The 15,825-nt window shown below is 35.0% G+C and overlaps 1 protein-coding gene across 1 annotated transcript in view; it reads left to right on the top strand.

Moving 5' to 3' along the window:
* Positions 1–15,825, top strand: part of SLC6A7 (solute carrier family 6 member 7) — a 251,730-nt gene that overhangs the window by 103,396 nt on the left and 132,509 nt on the right. Inside the window, exons 4-8 of the mRNA XM_053716191.1 lie at positions 2,698–2,881; positions 3,641–3,772; positions 11,884–12,118; positions 12,751–12,889; positions 14,850–14,984. Coding sequence (XP_053572166.1) covers positions 2,698–2,881; positions 3,641–3,772; positions 11,884–12,118; positions 12,751–12,889; positions 14,850–14,984 — 825 coding nt within the window. The remainder of the gene's footprint in view (positions 1–2,697; positions 2,882–3,640; positions 3,773–11,883; positions 12,119–12,750; positions 12,890–14,849; positions 14,985–15,825) is intronic.

Below are 15,825 nucleotides of genomic sequence, written 5' to 3' on the forward strand. Positions count from 1 at the left end.
TCCAGATTCAGCGCTCTGTTGGATACTTTAGTTAGCATCAGCTGTGACTTCTGATCCCCACCATGCTTCCTGCAGACTCCAGCAAGATAGGCCGCATAAATGCAGTTCACAAGGTTTGGACCAGAGACTCTTGGAAGCAATCTAGTAGCGCACTGAGATCATCCAGAATATCAGCAGCCATTAGTCCTTAGTTAATAAACAATTACACAGATTTAGGGGACTGTAGCACACTTCAGTTACTCCGTTAATAAAGTTTATAGCGATTCCCTCTGTTTATATGAAAAGAAGAGGTATAGCAGCACTTTTCACTGCTTATAACCCAGGATTGTTCAAACCCTGGGAGGGAATGTGCAGCAGCCCTAGCACGGTAGGTGAACAGAAGCATGACACAAGCCTCACTGCCATGCAGCCTGTCTCCTCGTCGCTTAGCTGAAGAGCATAGGAAGAATCATCTTTGCAATATATGTTCAAAAAACTCTCCCAGGGTTTCCCAAGAGAATGTAATTCAAAACTCTGCTGTAGGAATCCGATTTTGGGGGAAAATATTCTTTAAAACCTAGTGAGAATCGGGAGCTCCTCTAAAACATGACCTTCTGCAACAGCTGTAGGCTCCGCCCCCGCAATGTACATTTTTAATGGAGTTACTAACTGGCATTCTGAAATGTAATAATTTTTTATTCCAAGATCAGTTTTTCATGCAAATTTAGGGGACAGCAATGGGTTCCAATGTTGCCCCCAATTACGCCAATATATATATATGAACAATTTTGAAGAGAAATTTGTGTATGAGAACCCTCTGTTCATTTGATATTGTGTCACATGATGGCGCTATATTGATGATATTTTTTTGCGTGTGTGTGTGGGGGGGGGGTGACATTGGAATCCTGCTTGAATTAGTGGCTGAATTGAATAGATCTACTAGGTTCATTAAAGGGACACTGAACCCAAATTTTTTCTTTTGTGATTCAGATAGAACATGACATTTTAAGCAACTTTCTAATTTACTCCTATTATCAAATTTTCTTAATTCTCTTGGTATCTTTATTTGAAATGCAAGAATGTAAGTTTAAATGTCGGCCCATTTTTGGTGAACAACCTGGGTTATTCTTGCTGATTGATGGATACATTCATCCACCAATAAAAAAAAGTGCTGTCCAGAGTTTTGAACCAAAAGAAAAGCTTAGATGCCTTCTTTTTCAAATAAAGATAGCAAGAGAATGAAGAAAAATTGATAATAGGAGTAAAAGTTGCTTAAAATTGCATGCTCTATCTGAATCACACAAAAAAAATTGGGTTCAGTGTCCCTTTATTAAGTTCAAAATTTGTTTCAGTGAGTCACAAATTGACTTTTTGGATACGACTGTCTATAAAAAAAATAACGTTACATGCTGAGATCTACAAAAAAGCTATTGATCGCAACAATCTGTTGAGATATGACAGTTTACATCCTTCCTCCTTATTGAACTCACTTCCATACAGTCAGTTTTTGAGGGTCAAGAAAATAGTTTCGGATCCAGCCCTCATGGAGGTGAGACTAAGGGAGATGGGGGGATTATTTTTGGACAGGAGTTACACTGTGAAACTAATTAAGGAGAATATAAAGAAGGTACAAACCCTGAATAGGGAGGAATTGTTGAAAATACCTAATACCTTGAATCAAAATAATAGGAATAGGGACTGTATGGTGTTTGTAAGCCAGTTTAACAAATGAGTAGAAATGTCATGAATATTATTTAAAAACACTGGCACATTTTGAGGGAATGTAACCCATCTATATCAGAGTTTAAAAATATATTAATGCCGGAATATAAAAGGACACCGTCTTTGAAGGATTCACTTATTAAGAGTGATATTGGTAGTAGAAAAAAGAGTAGACTGGGTAAAATTACTAGTAAAAACAAAAGGTTGCTATCCGTGCCTTGGTTGTTTTAGTTGTGGTAATATGATTAAAGGACAACAATTTGTCCATCCACATACAGGTACCAAGTTTAATATCAAGGGCCACTATACTTGTAATTCTGATTTTATTTTTAACCTAATTAAATACCCACGTTGTTTGGTATATGTTGGAGAATCGACTAGGAAAGCAAGAGAGCATGAGTCAGCATAAGTCCAATATCAGAAAGGGGGATGAGAATGCCCCTGTTTCTAACCACTTTGTGAAAGCAGGTCACCAGATATCACAACTCCGGTTTCAGGTTATAGAGCGAGTGGAGAGACCCAGGAGAGGAGGGGATAGAGAGCTGTTACTAAAGAGGCATGAGGCCTTCTGGATTTTCAAGTTAGACACATACGCTGTCGAAATTTATCATTGCACAAGCAGTTCTGGTGAACTGCTTGTGCAATGCCGCCCCCTGCAGATTCGCAGACAATCGGCCACTAGCAGGGGATGTCAAACAACCCGATTGTATGCTTCTTAACTCCTGTTTCCGGCGAGCCTGATGGCTTGCGTGGAAACAGATGTATTTGGCCCTATTCGGGCCATGATAAATCAGCCCCATGGTCTTATATATTTATCTACTTGTTCAGGCTATTTGGGATTGCATTTGTTGTACCACCTTATTAAAAAAAACAACCTTTTTGTAAATCAACTTAAAGATACCAATAATTGTAAATTTATATTTTCTCCACTATTCAGTGTATCAAGCAAGAACTGTTTATTCTTTTATGTCACTAATGGCTTTTTTTTTCTTATAGCCTGTAACACCTGACCTGTTAATGAGTCCCAGTGACCGCGATGAAACAGAATTTGACATAGAATACCCAGAGGACCGAGGAAATTGGACAGGCAAATTAGATTTCCTGCTCTCTTGCATTGGATACTGCGTAGGACTTGGGAATGTGTGGAGATTTCCATACAGAGCATACACCAATGGGGGAGGTAAAGGCAATAAATATATACTTTCATTTAGAAAAATATTTCAAGGGAGAAAGGGCTAGAAGAAGTGTTATGCTAGATAGTCAAGTTGAATATAAGTTCAGACTTTCCCCTTCTGCAGTTGCACCATGTTTCCTTTGGATATCAACCATTTAAGTGCTGCTATTGCTTTGAGACTATTGGCTGTTTACTTTTCAACTATTAAAGGGACATTAAACACCGTGATATTTTTATACTACGGTTGAGTTATTCATAATAAAACAACGTTGCAATATATTTTCATTGCCACCCTTTCATGTAATTTAGCTCTAAAATTGAGCAATTTCATTAATTGGCTTTTACTGCTGACTAAAGCCCTAATTGGGTCCTCCAAACAAGGAAAATGGTGGGTGGAGTTTGACTGTTGATAAATAATTGCTGAAAAAGGGATGTTAATTTGTTATAAAAATGTTAAGACTTGGCTGATATATTACTCTATAGCAACACAACAGAAATGTATTGTAATTACAAGGTGTTTACTATCCCTTTAAAACAAACTAAATCTGTAGAAATTGATATTTATGACAGCATAATCTAGTAAAGTTACCTATGTCCTATGATAATAAGATCCCATTAAACCTATTGAAGATTGGAATATATTATAAGTCATATTTTCTGTGCCCCTTTTTTGTATGATATTATAATTTCATCTATACCTTTAAACTTTCAAAACTGTACGTATTACTTGTCATAGTTCATTTTTGCCATCTTTTTGCCTTGTAGGAGCCTTTCTCATACCTTACTTCCTTATGTTAGCCATCTGTGGAATTCCTCTTTTCTTCATGGAGTTGTCCCTTGGACAATTCTCCAGCCTTGGCCCTCTTGCGGTGTGGAAGATATGTCCACTTTTTAAAGGTGAGCTTTTCATTTTATGTCATCAGCAACACCAGAAAATAATGAAACAATGATCCAGATACTGTTGAGTGTTATTAAGTGGAAGGAGTTTAACATGTTGGTATTAATTCAGATTCCCAATAAAGCTAAATAATATGCCAGTACATAACAGATAATAATTTAATAATAAATAATTATATCATAATAATAATCAATAGTTATACTATGACCAAAATAAACTAAACTTTTAAACTTTTTAGTTCCAAAGTAAAGGTATACAGTTAAGTATATGTAATATGTGTAGTTATAGAAGATGGCGTCTAGACCAATGTGACCTATAGCTTTGAACAAAGGCTACCTAGCTAGCCAAAGAGAAAAGTAGTAAATGTGGTGTGTTCAAAGCACCAAGATAGGCAAGGTGATCTATGCAGGGTATCTAGAAGTCAAAAAAGCTTTATTCCTGACACACTTTTGTGTGTGTCCACACTATGATATAAATAGATATGAATGAATATACATAAAAATGAATATACACAATTTAAAATATGCTCGATATCAAGTCTTGATAAAGGCCATTATTTGGCCGAAACGCGTTGACAAGCAGCTGGTTATCCCCCAAGATGGACACTTAGTCAAAAAAGGGGACCATTGGATTCTCATCACCAGGAAAGAACTCTCCACACTTCACCTTTCCAGGATCACCATCACCAGATTCTTCACCATCAGGAAACAAGTTGGTTTTTCATTTCATTATCCTTTGTTGAACAACATTTGTGATATATTTTTATTTGGATTTTGACAGTGACTGTTACACATATATTTTTCTTATTTTTTCTGTTTTTTTAAGTGTCTGACACTCTTACATTTTTCACATCTTCACTTTGTATTTGTGACACCTACAAGACAACACATTGTGTAATCTTTGATTATTATTTTTGGATTTTTTTCACACATTTTTTCACACATTCTTTACACTTTTACATATTTTTAAATTTTTGCACGTTCATTACTAATATATATCCTTGGTATCATCCCACCACTGGTACTACCACCTGTGTATTTGCATCACCTGGGGTAGAATTTTTTGTTCACCCTATACATATCCACAGAATTATGTTTTAACATAGCATTGTTTAGTGGCCACTGGATAGTTTTATCATTTTTATTGTCTGTATTTTAATTGTGCAAATTGTGCATATTTTAAATTGTGTATACTCATTTTTATGTATATTCATTCATATCTATTTATATCATAATGTGGACACACACTAGAGTGTGTCAGGAATAAAGCTTTTTTGACTTCTAGATACCCTGCATAGATCACCTTGCCTATCTTGGCGCTTTGAACACACCGCATTTAATACAGTATATGTAAATCAGACTCTATATATATACTGTATATATATAAAATATATATACTGTATTATATATATATATATATATATATATATATATATATATATATATATATATATTATAGATCTAATGTTATAGAATTAATATGATAGAAATAGCCAGGTTACTTAATTTTAAACAGCTTTCTAATTTACTTCTATTATCTAATTTGCTTTAATCTCTTGATATTCTTTGCTAAAAAGCATATCTAGATAGGCTTGGTAGCTGCTGCACATACAGTAGATGCCTTGTGTGATTGGCTCACCCATGTGCATTGCTATTTCTTCAACAAAGGATATCTAAAGAATGAAGCACATTAGATAATAGTAAATTAGAATGTTGTTTAAAATTGTATTCTCTATCTGAATAATGAAAGAAAGAAAATTGGGTTTAGTGACCTTTTAACATCTAGAGGGACAAATGTTTCACATATATTGCATATTGCACTATAAAATGAAATAAAAATAAAGTAGTCTTCTGCCAAAGAGTTGTAAAAAAATCATCACTCATCCTAACCGTGAGTTGAATTATTTTGTATGATACATACTTATTATGCTGTCCCTGTATAGGAGCAAAACTGATACTTTCATTATTTTGCGTAACAATAGCTGCATAGATTTAATGTAAATTTTACAAAGAGACTCTCAGTTGAACCCATTAATGGATGAGATTGGCACAATTATTTTTTGAATTAATCTACATGAGACACAGAAGACATAGCATCTTGGAGATATGCAGGTCAAGCCTGACATGCAAAAGTGGTGTTAACCATGGACTTGAAAGGAAAGTGATTCTATGTGATCCACTATTAATAGCAACAAAGTCGCAGCATAGCGACAGCCATACACACTGAGAGTGAAGAAAAGTTGAGTGTCTAATGAACTCACAGACACAGTTTATATATTCAAAGTTATTCTTAATTCTCTTTCTTTTGTGCATTTTGTACCATGGAATGGTTGTTGTACTCACAAATATGTCACTATACTACTGTACTACTGTATATGAAAGGAATATTGCATATGTTTGTAAGTGGAATACTGCTAGGTCAGTAGACACACTGTACTTCAATGTGTTTCGGATGGATTTTAAAGGAATAGTCTAGTCAAAATTAAACTTTCATAATTCAGATACAGCTTGCAATTTTAAGCAACTTTCTAATTTACTCCTATTATCAATTTTTCTGCGTTCTCTTGGTATCTTTATTTGAAAAAGCAAGAATGTAAGCTTAGGAGCCGGCCCATTGTCTCAATGTAGCCTTCAATCAGCAAGCGCTACCCAGGGTCCTGAACCAAAAATGTGCCTGCTCCTAAGCTTACAATACAGCTTTTTCAAATAAAGATGCAAAGAGAACAAAGACAATTTTATATAAATTATAAATTAGAAAGTTGCTTAAATTTGCATGCTCTATCTGAATCATTAAAGAAAAAAATTGGGTTTCATATCCCTTTAAGCTGTTTTAAACCTCATATATTATTAGAATTAAAAGGATACATTAAAACAATACTGTTTATTATTTGTGTTTTAAACCAAACCTTTTTGATGAACTTTAAAACAAGTAGTTGGGTTTTAACATTTTTGAACCAAAGTATTTTTCAGGTGCATAAGTGAGACAATTTACCCCAAAATACAATGATTAGACAGACATTGCGTCCTGTTTCTATGTGCTGTGTTTAGAGAAAACCTAACTGTAAAACAAGGGCTGCTCTTGAAATGACGATGCTGTAGACCTCTTGTTGACATATTTGATCATCTGTCTCCTTAGATTTGAGCATTGGCTTCTGCACTTGTACATAACCAAGTTATCATTACAGTTAAAACTGAATATTACTCTTCAGTTGGTCTGTGTGTCTAATCTGGTCATGTGACCTATTTTAACCTTTCTGGCCTTGTCTCATGTCATGACCAAAATTAATACACTCTTTATTGCGACCTTTTACTGGATTATAAGAGACTTACTATGTTTATTTTGAGCATTTATATAGTTTCTGTAGCTTCTAAAGCTATTTTTTCCCAAAGGGATTAAAACAAAAACAACAACAACAAAAATTCAACATTTTATTTTAGAATATGTGACAGTATGGAATTATGTATTTGTGAATATGAAATAGATATTATTGCTTTTATAAAATCATTTTTTTTGTACTTTCAAGCTAGCACATAAATATCTGATTTATAGGGGGCAAGCCTTCAGGAAACGGAAACAGCTGTTATGAAGCAGCGGCCTAAAGACCGCTGTTTTATAACTGGTCTTGCTCTGAGGCTGCAGACATCAATCTGCCCAATCTTATATGATCGGGCTGATTGACACCCTTGTTAGCAGCCGATTTGCCGCAAATCTGCAGGGGGCGGCATTGCACAAGCAGTTCACAAGAACTGCTTGTGCAATGATAAATGCAGACAGCGTATGTTGTCGGCATTTATCGATTTACGGCGGACATGATACGCTACATCATATCATGTCCGCTCGCACTTTCATAAACCGGCCCTATAGTTTTAGCCAAGCAATAGGTTGCATGAGTGCATTTAATATTTTCTTAGACATAAAGTAACTACATGGATTAATTAGAAATGAGTGTTAAAAAGGAATGTCTCTGTGTGTTAAAGTTAAAAACTATAAAGGTACATTAAAATGTTTTTTTATGTATAAACAATGAATAACTGCATATATTTTGGCTCATTAGGGACATATATAAAAGAGTTGCTTCACCTATCATATAATCAGCCTCTCCAAGGGCAGTGGAAAAATTAATTTCCACATTTTAATTTACAGGAAACTCAGACAACATAAATAATGAAAACTTATAGTAAAGTTTCTTCATAATACATAATAATCATGTTATGGGGAATTAAATATTGCGTTTAATGTCCCTCTAATCTATCAAGCTATCACCTATTGATAGTGTTGTCTACAGTAGAGATACATTTCAGAGTTACTGAGTAATTGATCATCATTTTTCTTGAAGAAGCCAACTACATTACTGTGTCTTTGTCTTTGGACACTGATTCTTATTGATATAGGACTTGCTCAGCTGTAAGATATCAGCTCTGCATCCAGATTTTACCCACTGATAACAAAAAATTATCTTTGGGTTGTGTTATATGTTGTAAGTTATTTTCTACTTAGTGTTTTCTGTTAAAGGGATACTAAACCCATTTTTTTTCTTTCATGATTCAAATAGAGCATGCAATTTTAAGCAACTTTCTAATTTATTACTATTATCAATCTCTTCGTTTTCTTGGTATCTTTATTTGAAAAAGCAGGAATGAACTTTAGGAGCAGGCCCATTTTTGGTTTAGCGCCCTGGATAGCGATTGCTGATTAATTTAATTTAGCCACCATTCAGCAAGCACTACCCAGGTGCTAAACCTAAAATCGGCAGGCTCCTAAGCTTTCATTCTTGCTTTTCAAATAAAGATACCAAAGAAAAAAGCAAAAATTGATAATAGGAGTAAATTAAAAAGTTACTTAAAATTGCATGCTCTGAATCATGAAAGAAAAGGTTTGTGTTTCCTATCCCTTTAAGGATTTGTTAATAACTTTATTGATAGGCACAAACAACAGTGAAACTCTAACAAACCATACCCTTTTATTAGAGGTTTCTGTTTTTTGTGGTTGCTGTTGTTTGGTGCTCTTATAATTTTGCTTTTGTTTGTCTGTTTTTTGATGACAATAACATTTTAGAGTTTTGAGTGTGGCTTTGCATATGATTCTGATTAAATCTTTAGATGCTGAAAACAAATCTCCTGCTTAATTTTTCTTAAACCAATTAAAAGAGTCTTTTAGACATGTGTGTATTGGCTCAAGTGACTACCCCACAACAACAATTACCATTTGTACAACTGGTTGGTTGGGATGACAGAAGGAGACACCTGTTCTCAAATGTTATTCATCATGAGTACGGAATCCCAACTCTACTACTAAATTGCTGTAGGGTTTAGCTGTGGCATCTTCAAAACCCTTAAAAAATTGCAGTTGGCCAGGATAATTTGACGGACTGCTGAAGTAATTTGCAACAACCATATGGTTGTCTAAAAGTACCATATATTTAGTGAGTAAATTAAAATGTCTGCTTTTATCACCTTGGTAAAACACATTTGTTACAAGGCATATAATGCAGTTGTTTCTCTCATGCAATTACTCTGTGAATGCTTAAAGGGCCATAATACCAAAATGTTTAAACACTTGAAAGTGATGCAGCATAGCTGTAAAAAGCTGACTAGAAAATATCTCCTGAACATCTCTATGTAAAAAAGAAAGATATTTTACCTCAAAAGTTCCTCAGTAGCCACATCCCATTGTAAAGGATTTCTAAGCAGCATTTTAGTGTGTCTGTCCTGGGACATCTTAGGGGATGAGCCCTGTGAACTCTCATATTATTTCACCAATCAGGTAAAGGAAGTATGAAATCTCATGAGAGTTAAGTCAAATCTCATGAGATCACAGTAAGAGTTCATGACCTCAGCACTGCTGATGCTGATTGGCTGCTGTTCATTTCTTCATTTTTTTTTTTTTTTACCTGCAGCTGGGAGCAGCTGAGTATAACTTTTTACACAGAACTTACTCTGCTGAGATGAGGAGATTGTGAGATAAAATATCTTCCTTTTTTACATAGAGATGCTCAGGTGATATTTTCCTGTCAGCTTTTTACAGTTATACTGCATCTGTTTCAAGTGATTTAGCATATGAGTATTATGTCCCTTTAATCAGTTTCAGAGCTCACATCTGTAACTTTCATCAAATTATCCACAATGGACAAATTAATTGCATTATTAAAATTTGTTTTGCAATAAACCTAACATATGGTATTGTGCATATTAATTAAGACCAGACATGGAAGGGGGGAATAGGTCAAATGACGACATCTAGATGGGGCAATTACAGGGACAGTGTCTATCTTGTAGAACTTTCTCCCTCAGTCTACAAGATTGTGCCTTGGTATAAGTTTTAAATAGTGTCTAAGGGCCGTATTCTCGAATGTTCGGCAACATGGAGTGAAGGCATCATGCTGTTTCTCTTATGGCCAGACCTCTCTTAGGTCTCTGATAAGGGAGCTGAACCTGGAATTTCCAGTGAGCAGAAAGCTGCCTATAAAAAGTAATACATCTCTTTGGATTCTGATAGTAAAATATTTTTGAAAGACACATAAAGCAAATAGTGCTGTTGTCAGGTTGGTTTATCTTGTATTCACTTATTAGATCCCATACATGTTTTTATATCAGCATGATAAGCACAGAGCATATTTTAAGACAAACTTGTCAGTTTATGATTTGGTGACTTTTTCTAGTTCAAAATGCATGGAACAATTACAAAATAAGGTTATTCTTATTAAAAAAAAATTACCCGTTGCTTGGAAATGTTATTGCCCATTACATATACCCTAAATGAATATTATATGTCATTAATGTTTGTGCTAATAATTTGCAATGCTTCATAATGCAAATGTATCAGCCCTCTTTTACTATATCACATAAAATGCAATACTATGCAATACTTGTTGATTTAACCTTCTATTTTTAAAGGGACAGTCTACTCTAGAATTTGTATCGCTTTAAAAGATATATAATCCCTTTATTACTCATTCCCCAGTTTTTCATAACCAACACACTAATACACTTTTTTATCTCTGTGATTGTATCTAAGCCTCTGTAGAATGTCCCATTATTTCATTTCTTTTGAGAGACTTGCATTTTAGCTAATCAGTACTGTGAAAAGCTGTCACAATGAACTGAGATAAGAAGGGGCCTTCAAGGGCTTAGAAATTAGCATATGAGCCTACGCAGGTTTAGCTTTCAATAAAGAGTTCCTAGAGAACAAAGCAAATTTGATGATAAAAATAAATTGGAAGGTTGTTTAAAATTGCATACTGGTCCTTTAAAGGGACTAGACTGTCCCTTTAAGTACATTTTTATTCAAATTATTTTATCTAGCATTGTTATCTCAATAGTTAGTTTAAAAATGATCAACTTTGATATTTTAGGAGGGTATTTTTTTAAAGACCACATGTCACAGATATGATTTGATCTTTTCAATAGCTCTTAAGGTTATATGTGCAAGATTTTCTACATGGTGCTTAAAGGAACAAGTTTAGTGAAATATTTCCTTTGTTTTAAATGTGATCTCTGAAATAAGTCTTGACATTCACATCTGACCAATCTATGAGAATCCACATAAGCACTATAGAACAGAAATGTCTAACGTTTGCAGTAACATGGCGTGCTTAAACGGGAAAACCTATTGCTGCTCGTGGAGCATTTACACAGGTGTTAAATGTATATTAACCCTCTTTACTGCAATTTATGACTTGTAGTTTCTGCAAGCATATTTTTAATGAAATGTAGTTTTGAGCAACAGACCTAAATATATGCGCATTTTGAGGACATACATGATATTACCCAAGCAGTCTCTTTCTGAAGTGCCTTCTAAGGCTTTTTGCAAGACTTTCAAATTTGCAATATCCTCTTCAATAACTTATTTAATCCTAACTTTTCAAGTAAATCCTGGCCTATTCATTACTTATACTGACAAGTGTGTGTATGTGGGGATGCAAATGATCTCCCTTGGACTTTTGCTCTTTATATTCAAATATAAGCACTCATGCTTGCAAAAAAATGTGCTAACATCAATCTGCAGGTGCAAATGGTTCTTATAGGTCTATTTAATTATAGTAGGTTTACAGCGCTTAGTGTATAGGGACTATTTCTCATGAATTTTTGATGTCATCTTGTGTGTTCCATAGGTGTTGGAATGGGCATGCTCCTAATTGTGGCTCTAGTGGCCATCTACTACAACATGATAATAGCCTATGTGTTGTTCTACCTCTTCGCCTCCCTGACAAACAGCCTGCCCTGGGAGCACTGTGGCAACTGGTGGAACTCTGAACTCTGCCTGGATCACCATGTGCTGAGGACCAGCAACTCCACACTGTCTATCAACATCACTGACACGGTCAGCCCAAGCGAAGAATATTGGAGGTGAGAGTATTCTAAAAATAGGGTTTCCTAACAAATTGTATAGTTTGTTAATCACTAAAAGAACTGGTATGTCAAAACAAATATTCATTTAAACACCTAGAAATAGCAGGTAATTAGCGCTGCTGTCAACAAGCCATTATCTAAAAAGAACATAAAAGGGCAAAAAGAAAATATTCTAATAGAGCATTTAATTATTGCACTACTGCTAGCATAAAACTATGTGTTTAACTCCTGCCAAGAGAATAAACACATAGTTTAAGTCCTTTCCAGAGCATTGATCCCTTACTGGAAGCTGATTGAACACATCTAGTGAGCCAGTGACAGGAGAAAAATATGTGTAACCACCAATCACCAGCTACCTCCCAGTAGTAGATTACAGCTGTTGAGTATATGTACACATGCTTTTCTACAAAGGATACCAAAAGAACAAAGTTAATTTGCTAAAATAAAATAATTCAAAAGTGTCTTAAAATAATATGCTTTAGCTGATTTATGAAAGATTAATTTGGTCTTTCATCTTTGTCCAAATTTCTATCCATCATGTTATTATTCTTACAATATCTTACCTGTCCTTTATACAGACATCACTTTTTTTTCAAATGTGTTATATGTGATAATTTGTTTATTTACAGTCGCTATGTTCTGCACATACAAGGAAGCTCAGGCATTGGGAGTCCAGGTCAAATACGATGGAACTTATGTCTTTGTCTACTTCTTTCCTGGATCATTGTGTATCTCTGCATCTTAAAAGGAGTGAAATCCTCTGGCAAAGTGAGAGACACCACTGCAGTATTTTACATTAGGCTAAAATTATTTTACAATGCACAGTTGCGTGTTGTTGTTAATGTTAAAAATAGAATTTAAAGGGACACTAAACCCACATTTCTTTATTTCGTGATTCAGATTGAGCATGCAATTTTAAGCATCTTTCTATTTTACTCCTATTATAATTTTTTCTTTGTTCTCTTGCTATCTTTATTTGAAAAAGAAGGCATCTAAGGTTTTTTTGGGTTCAGCACACTGGACAGCACTTTTTTTTATTGGTGGATGAATTGATCCACCAATCAGGAAGGACAACCCAGGTTGTTCACCAAAAATGGGCCAGCATCTAAACTTACATTCTTGCATTTCAAATAAAGATACCAAGAGAATGAAGAAAATTTGATAAAAGAAGTAAATTAAAAAGTTGCTTACAATGTCATGCTCTATCTGAATCACGAAAGAAAAAATAATTGGGTTCAGTTTCCCTTTAAACAGATTTGTTTATAACATTTGAAGAACGTTTAGAAAAAAAGACTGGATTCAAAATACAGCAAAGTATTTAAAGAATGCAGTAAGTTAGCTGCACTCTAGTTACAGTTAATACAATGTACATAGGTCAATATGTAAATCTTTACGGCTGTAATTCATTTTTGTCTGTTATATAAATCTGGAGAAACTAATCTTCTCTCATCGATTTATTAAAAGATATATGAGAAAATTACAGGTGGCTGCAAGAAATAATGATAGAAGAGATTATAGGTGATAAATAGGAAGAGTACATTGATGTCAATTGATTGCAAGTGACAGGAGGAATATAGTTTGTATGCGGCCAGAGGGAAACCAAATAGCATAGCAGTAGTGTGTAAGTAGCCAGTATAAAAGAAATAGCTTTAAAGGGAGACCATAATGCAAAATTTGTAACCAAGATTTTCAACAGGTTGCAAATGAATTGCAGAATTTACAGGTTGCAGAATTTACTTTTTGTCCTCTTTTAAGAGGAATGAGAAAAGTGCAATTTTTTTGCAGAAAAGCAAAACATGTTTAATGTTCCTTTAAGCAGGATTTAGATCATAAGACCACAAGAACAGAATATGGGGCATATGTATCAAGCTCTGAACGGTCACAAGCGCCTGAGCAGGCGGACAGAAATCGCCGGAAATCAACCTGATCGAGTACGATCGGGTTGATTGACATCCCCCTGCTGGCGGCCCATTGGCCGCGAGTCTGCAAGGGGTGGCGTTGCACCAGCAGCTCTTGTGAGCTGCTAGTGCAATGCTGAATATGGCGAGCATATTGCTCACCGTATTCAGTGAGTTCTGGCGGACCTGATCCGCACTGTCGGATCAGGTCCGCCAGACCTTGATGACTAGAGGCCTATGTCTCAGTGGCAAAGATGGAACAAGATGCAACAAAAGGGTATTTTTATGGTGTGCTTGAAAGGTAGAAATTTAAAATAGTGAAGCCATAACATTGTTGTTTGGAACATCATTTTCCTCTACAGCATTTTGGCTGCAGACTTTAGTAAAAAGCGGGGGGTTAAGGGTTACAACAGTTTAGGATAGGTTTTAATTTGGGAAGCAGCTGACACTTCTGTTGCACGATAATGTACTTAGCCATTAATAAGACGTTCAATCCCTCAGCTTGAGTTCAGTCCCCTCAAGACCCTGTTATCATTGGTTTACCATTTGCCTGCATAATACAGAAGTTGTAATACCTTGTATTGTACAGGAACATTCCAAACTGTGAAATTGTGGTGCTACCATTGCCAATGTCAAAATTTTGAAAGCAAAATAATGATAGCAAAAGCAAAGAAAGCCCTTTATTAGCCATAAATGTAGAAAAAGCTACCACTTGCTAGATACGTTGTCTAAATATTATAGGTATATGACATTGGCAGACTACATGTCATATACATCAAACAGCAAGTGAAAAGGAAGGCATAGCTTACACATTTGCTTTGTTCACTTAGGTTGTATATTTCACAGCCACCTTTCCCTATATTATACTGGTTATGCTGCTAATTCGAGGAGTCACATTGGATGGAGCCTGGATAGGAATCAAATTCTACCTAACCCCTCAGTTTCACCACTTGCTAGGATCAAAGGTAAAATAAAGAGCTTTCCAAAGACATTGTATTGGTATTATCTATTCTTCATAAAGAGAAAAATGTCTAAAACATTGTAAAAGGGATACTGTAAATCAGTGTTTCTCAACTGCGATCCTCAAGTACCCCTAACAGACCAGGTTTTCATTATAGCTTAAGTAGAGCACAGGTGAAAAAAAATCAACTTATGGGTGAGAGCAGGCTAGTAACCATGGTTACTGATAAGATGATTATTTCACCTGTGCACTAGTTCAGCTATAATGAACATTGGGGGTATGTGAGGACCGCAGCTGATAAACACTGCTTTAAATGACAAGAAAAATGTAAAGCATTGACACATTAAGGTTTTGTACTGTCCTTTCTCATACCATTGTACAGCTCTCTTTTTACTCTTGTACTTGTGTCTCCTCCTTTTCTGATTATTTCCCTATAACTGAGTGCTCTTGAGTTCTTTGCACATTTAAAATCTAAGGCTGACAGCAGCAAAATATAAGCAAGTCCTTTATGGAGGTGCATAAATACATTGGCAATATTAGTGGTAGTTGTCTGCTTCTAAAGGTGACATCCTATGCCCAAGTCTGTTGTTAGCAATAATTTCAAGGGAATCTGTTATATAATGACATTTGTCTGAGAATCTGAGATCTTGGATTAAACTCTATCAAATATTTAGAGCTACAATCAGTTATGTCACTTTGTTACTGAATTTAGCAACACTGTTCTATTCTGTACTGAAATATACAGATCTCCATATAAATATATTATTTAAATGAATTTCACCTTTACATTTTATTTATTGTTAGTTATCAGTATTGTTAAAACACAGAAAAAAGACAAAAATAAT

The sequence above is a fragment of the Bombina bombina genome, chromosome 6, assembly GCF_027579735.1.
Source record: "Bombina bombina isolate aBomBom1 chromosome 6, aBomBom1.pri, whole genome shotgun sequence".
Lineage (NCBI taxonomy): Eukaryota > Metazoa > Chordata > Amphibia > Anura > Bombinatoridae > Bombina > Bombina bombina.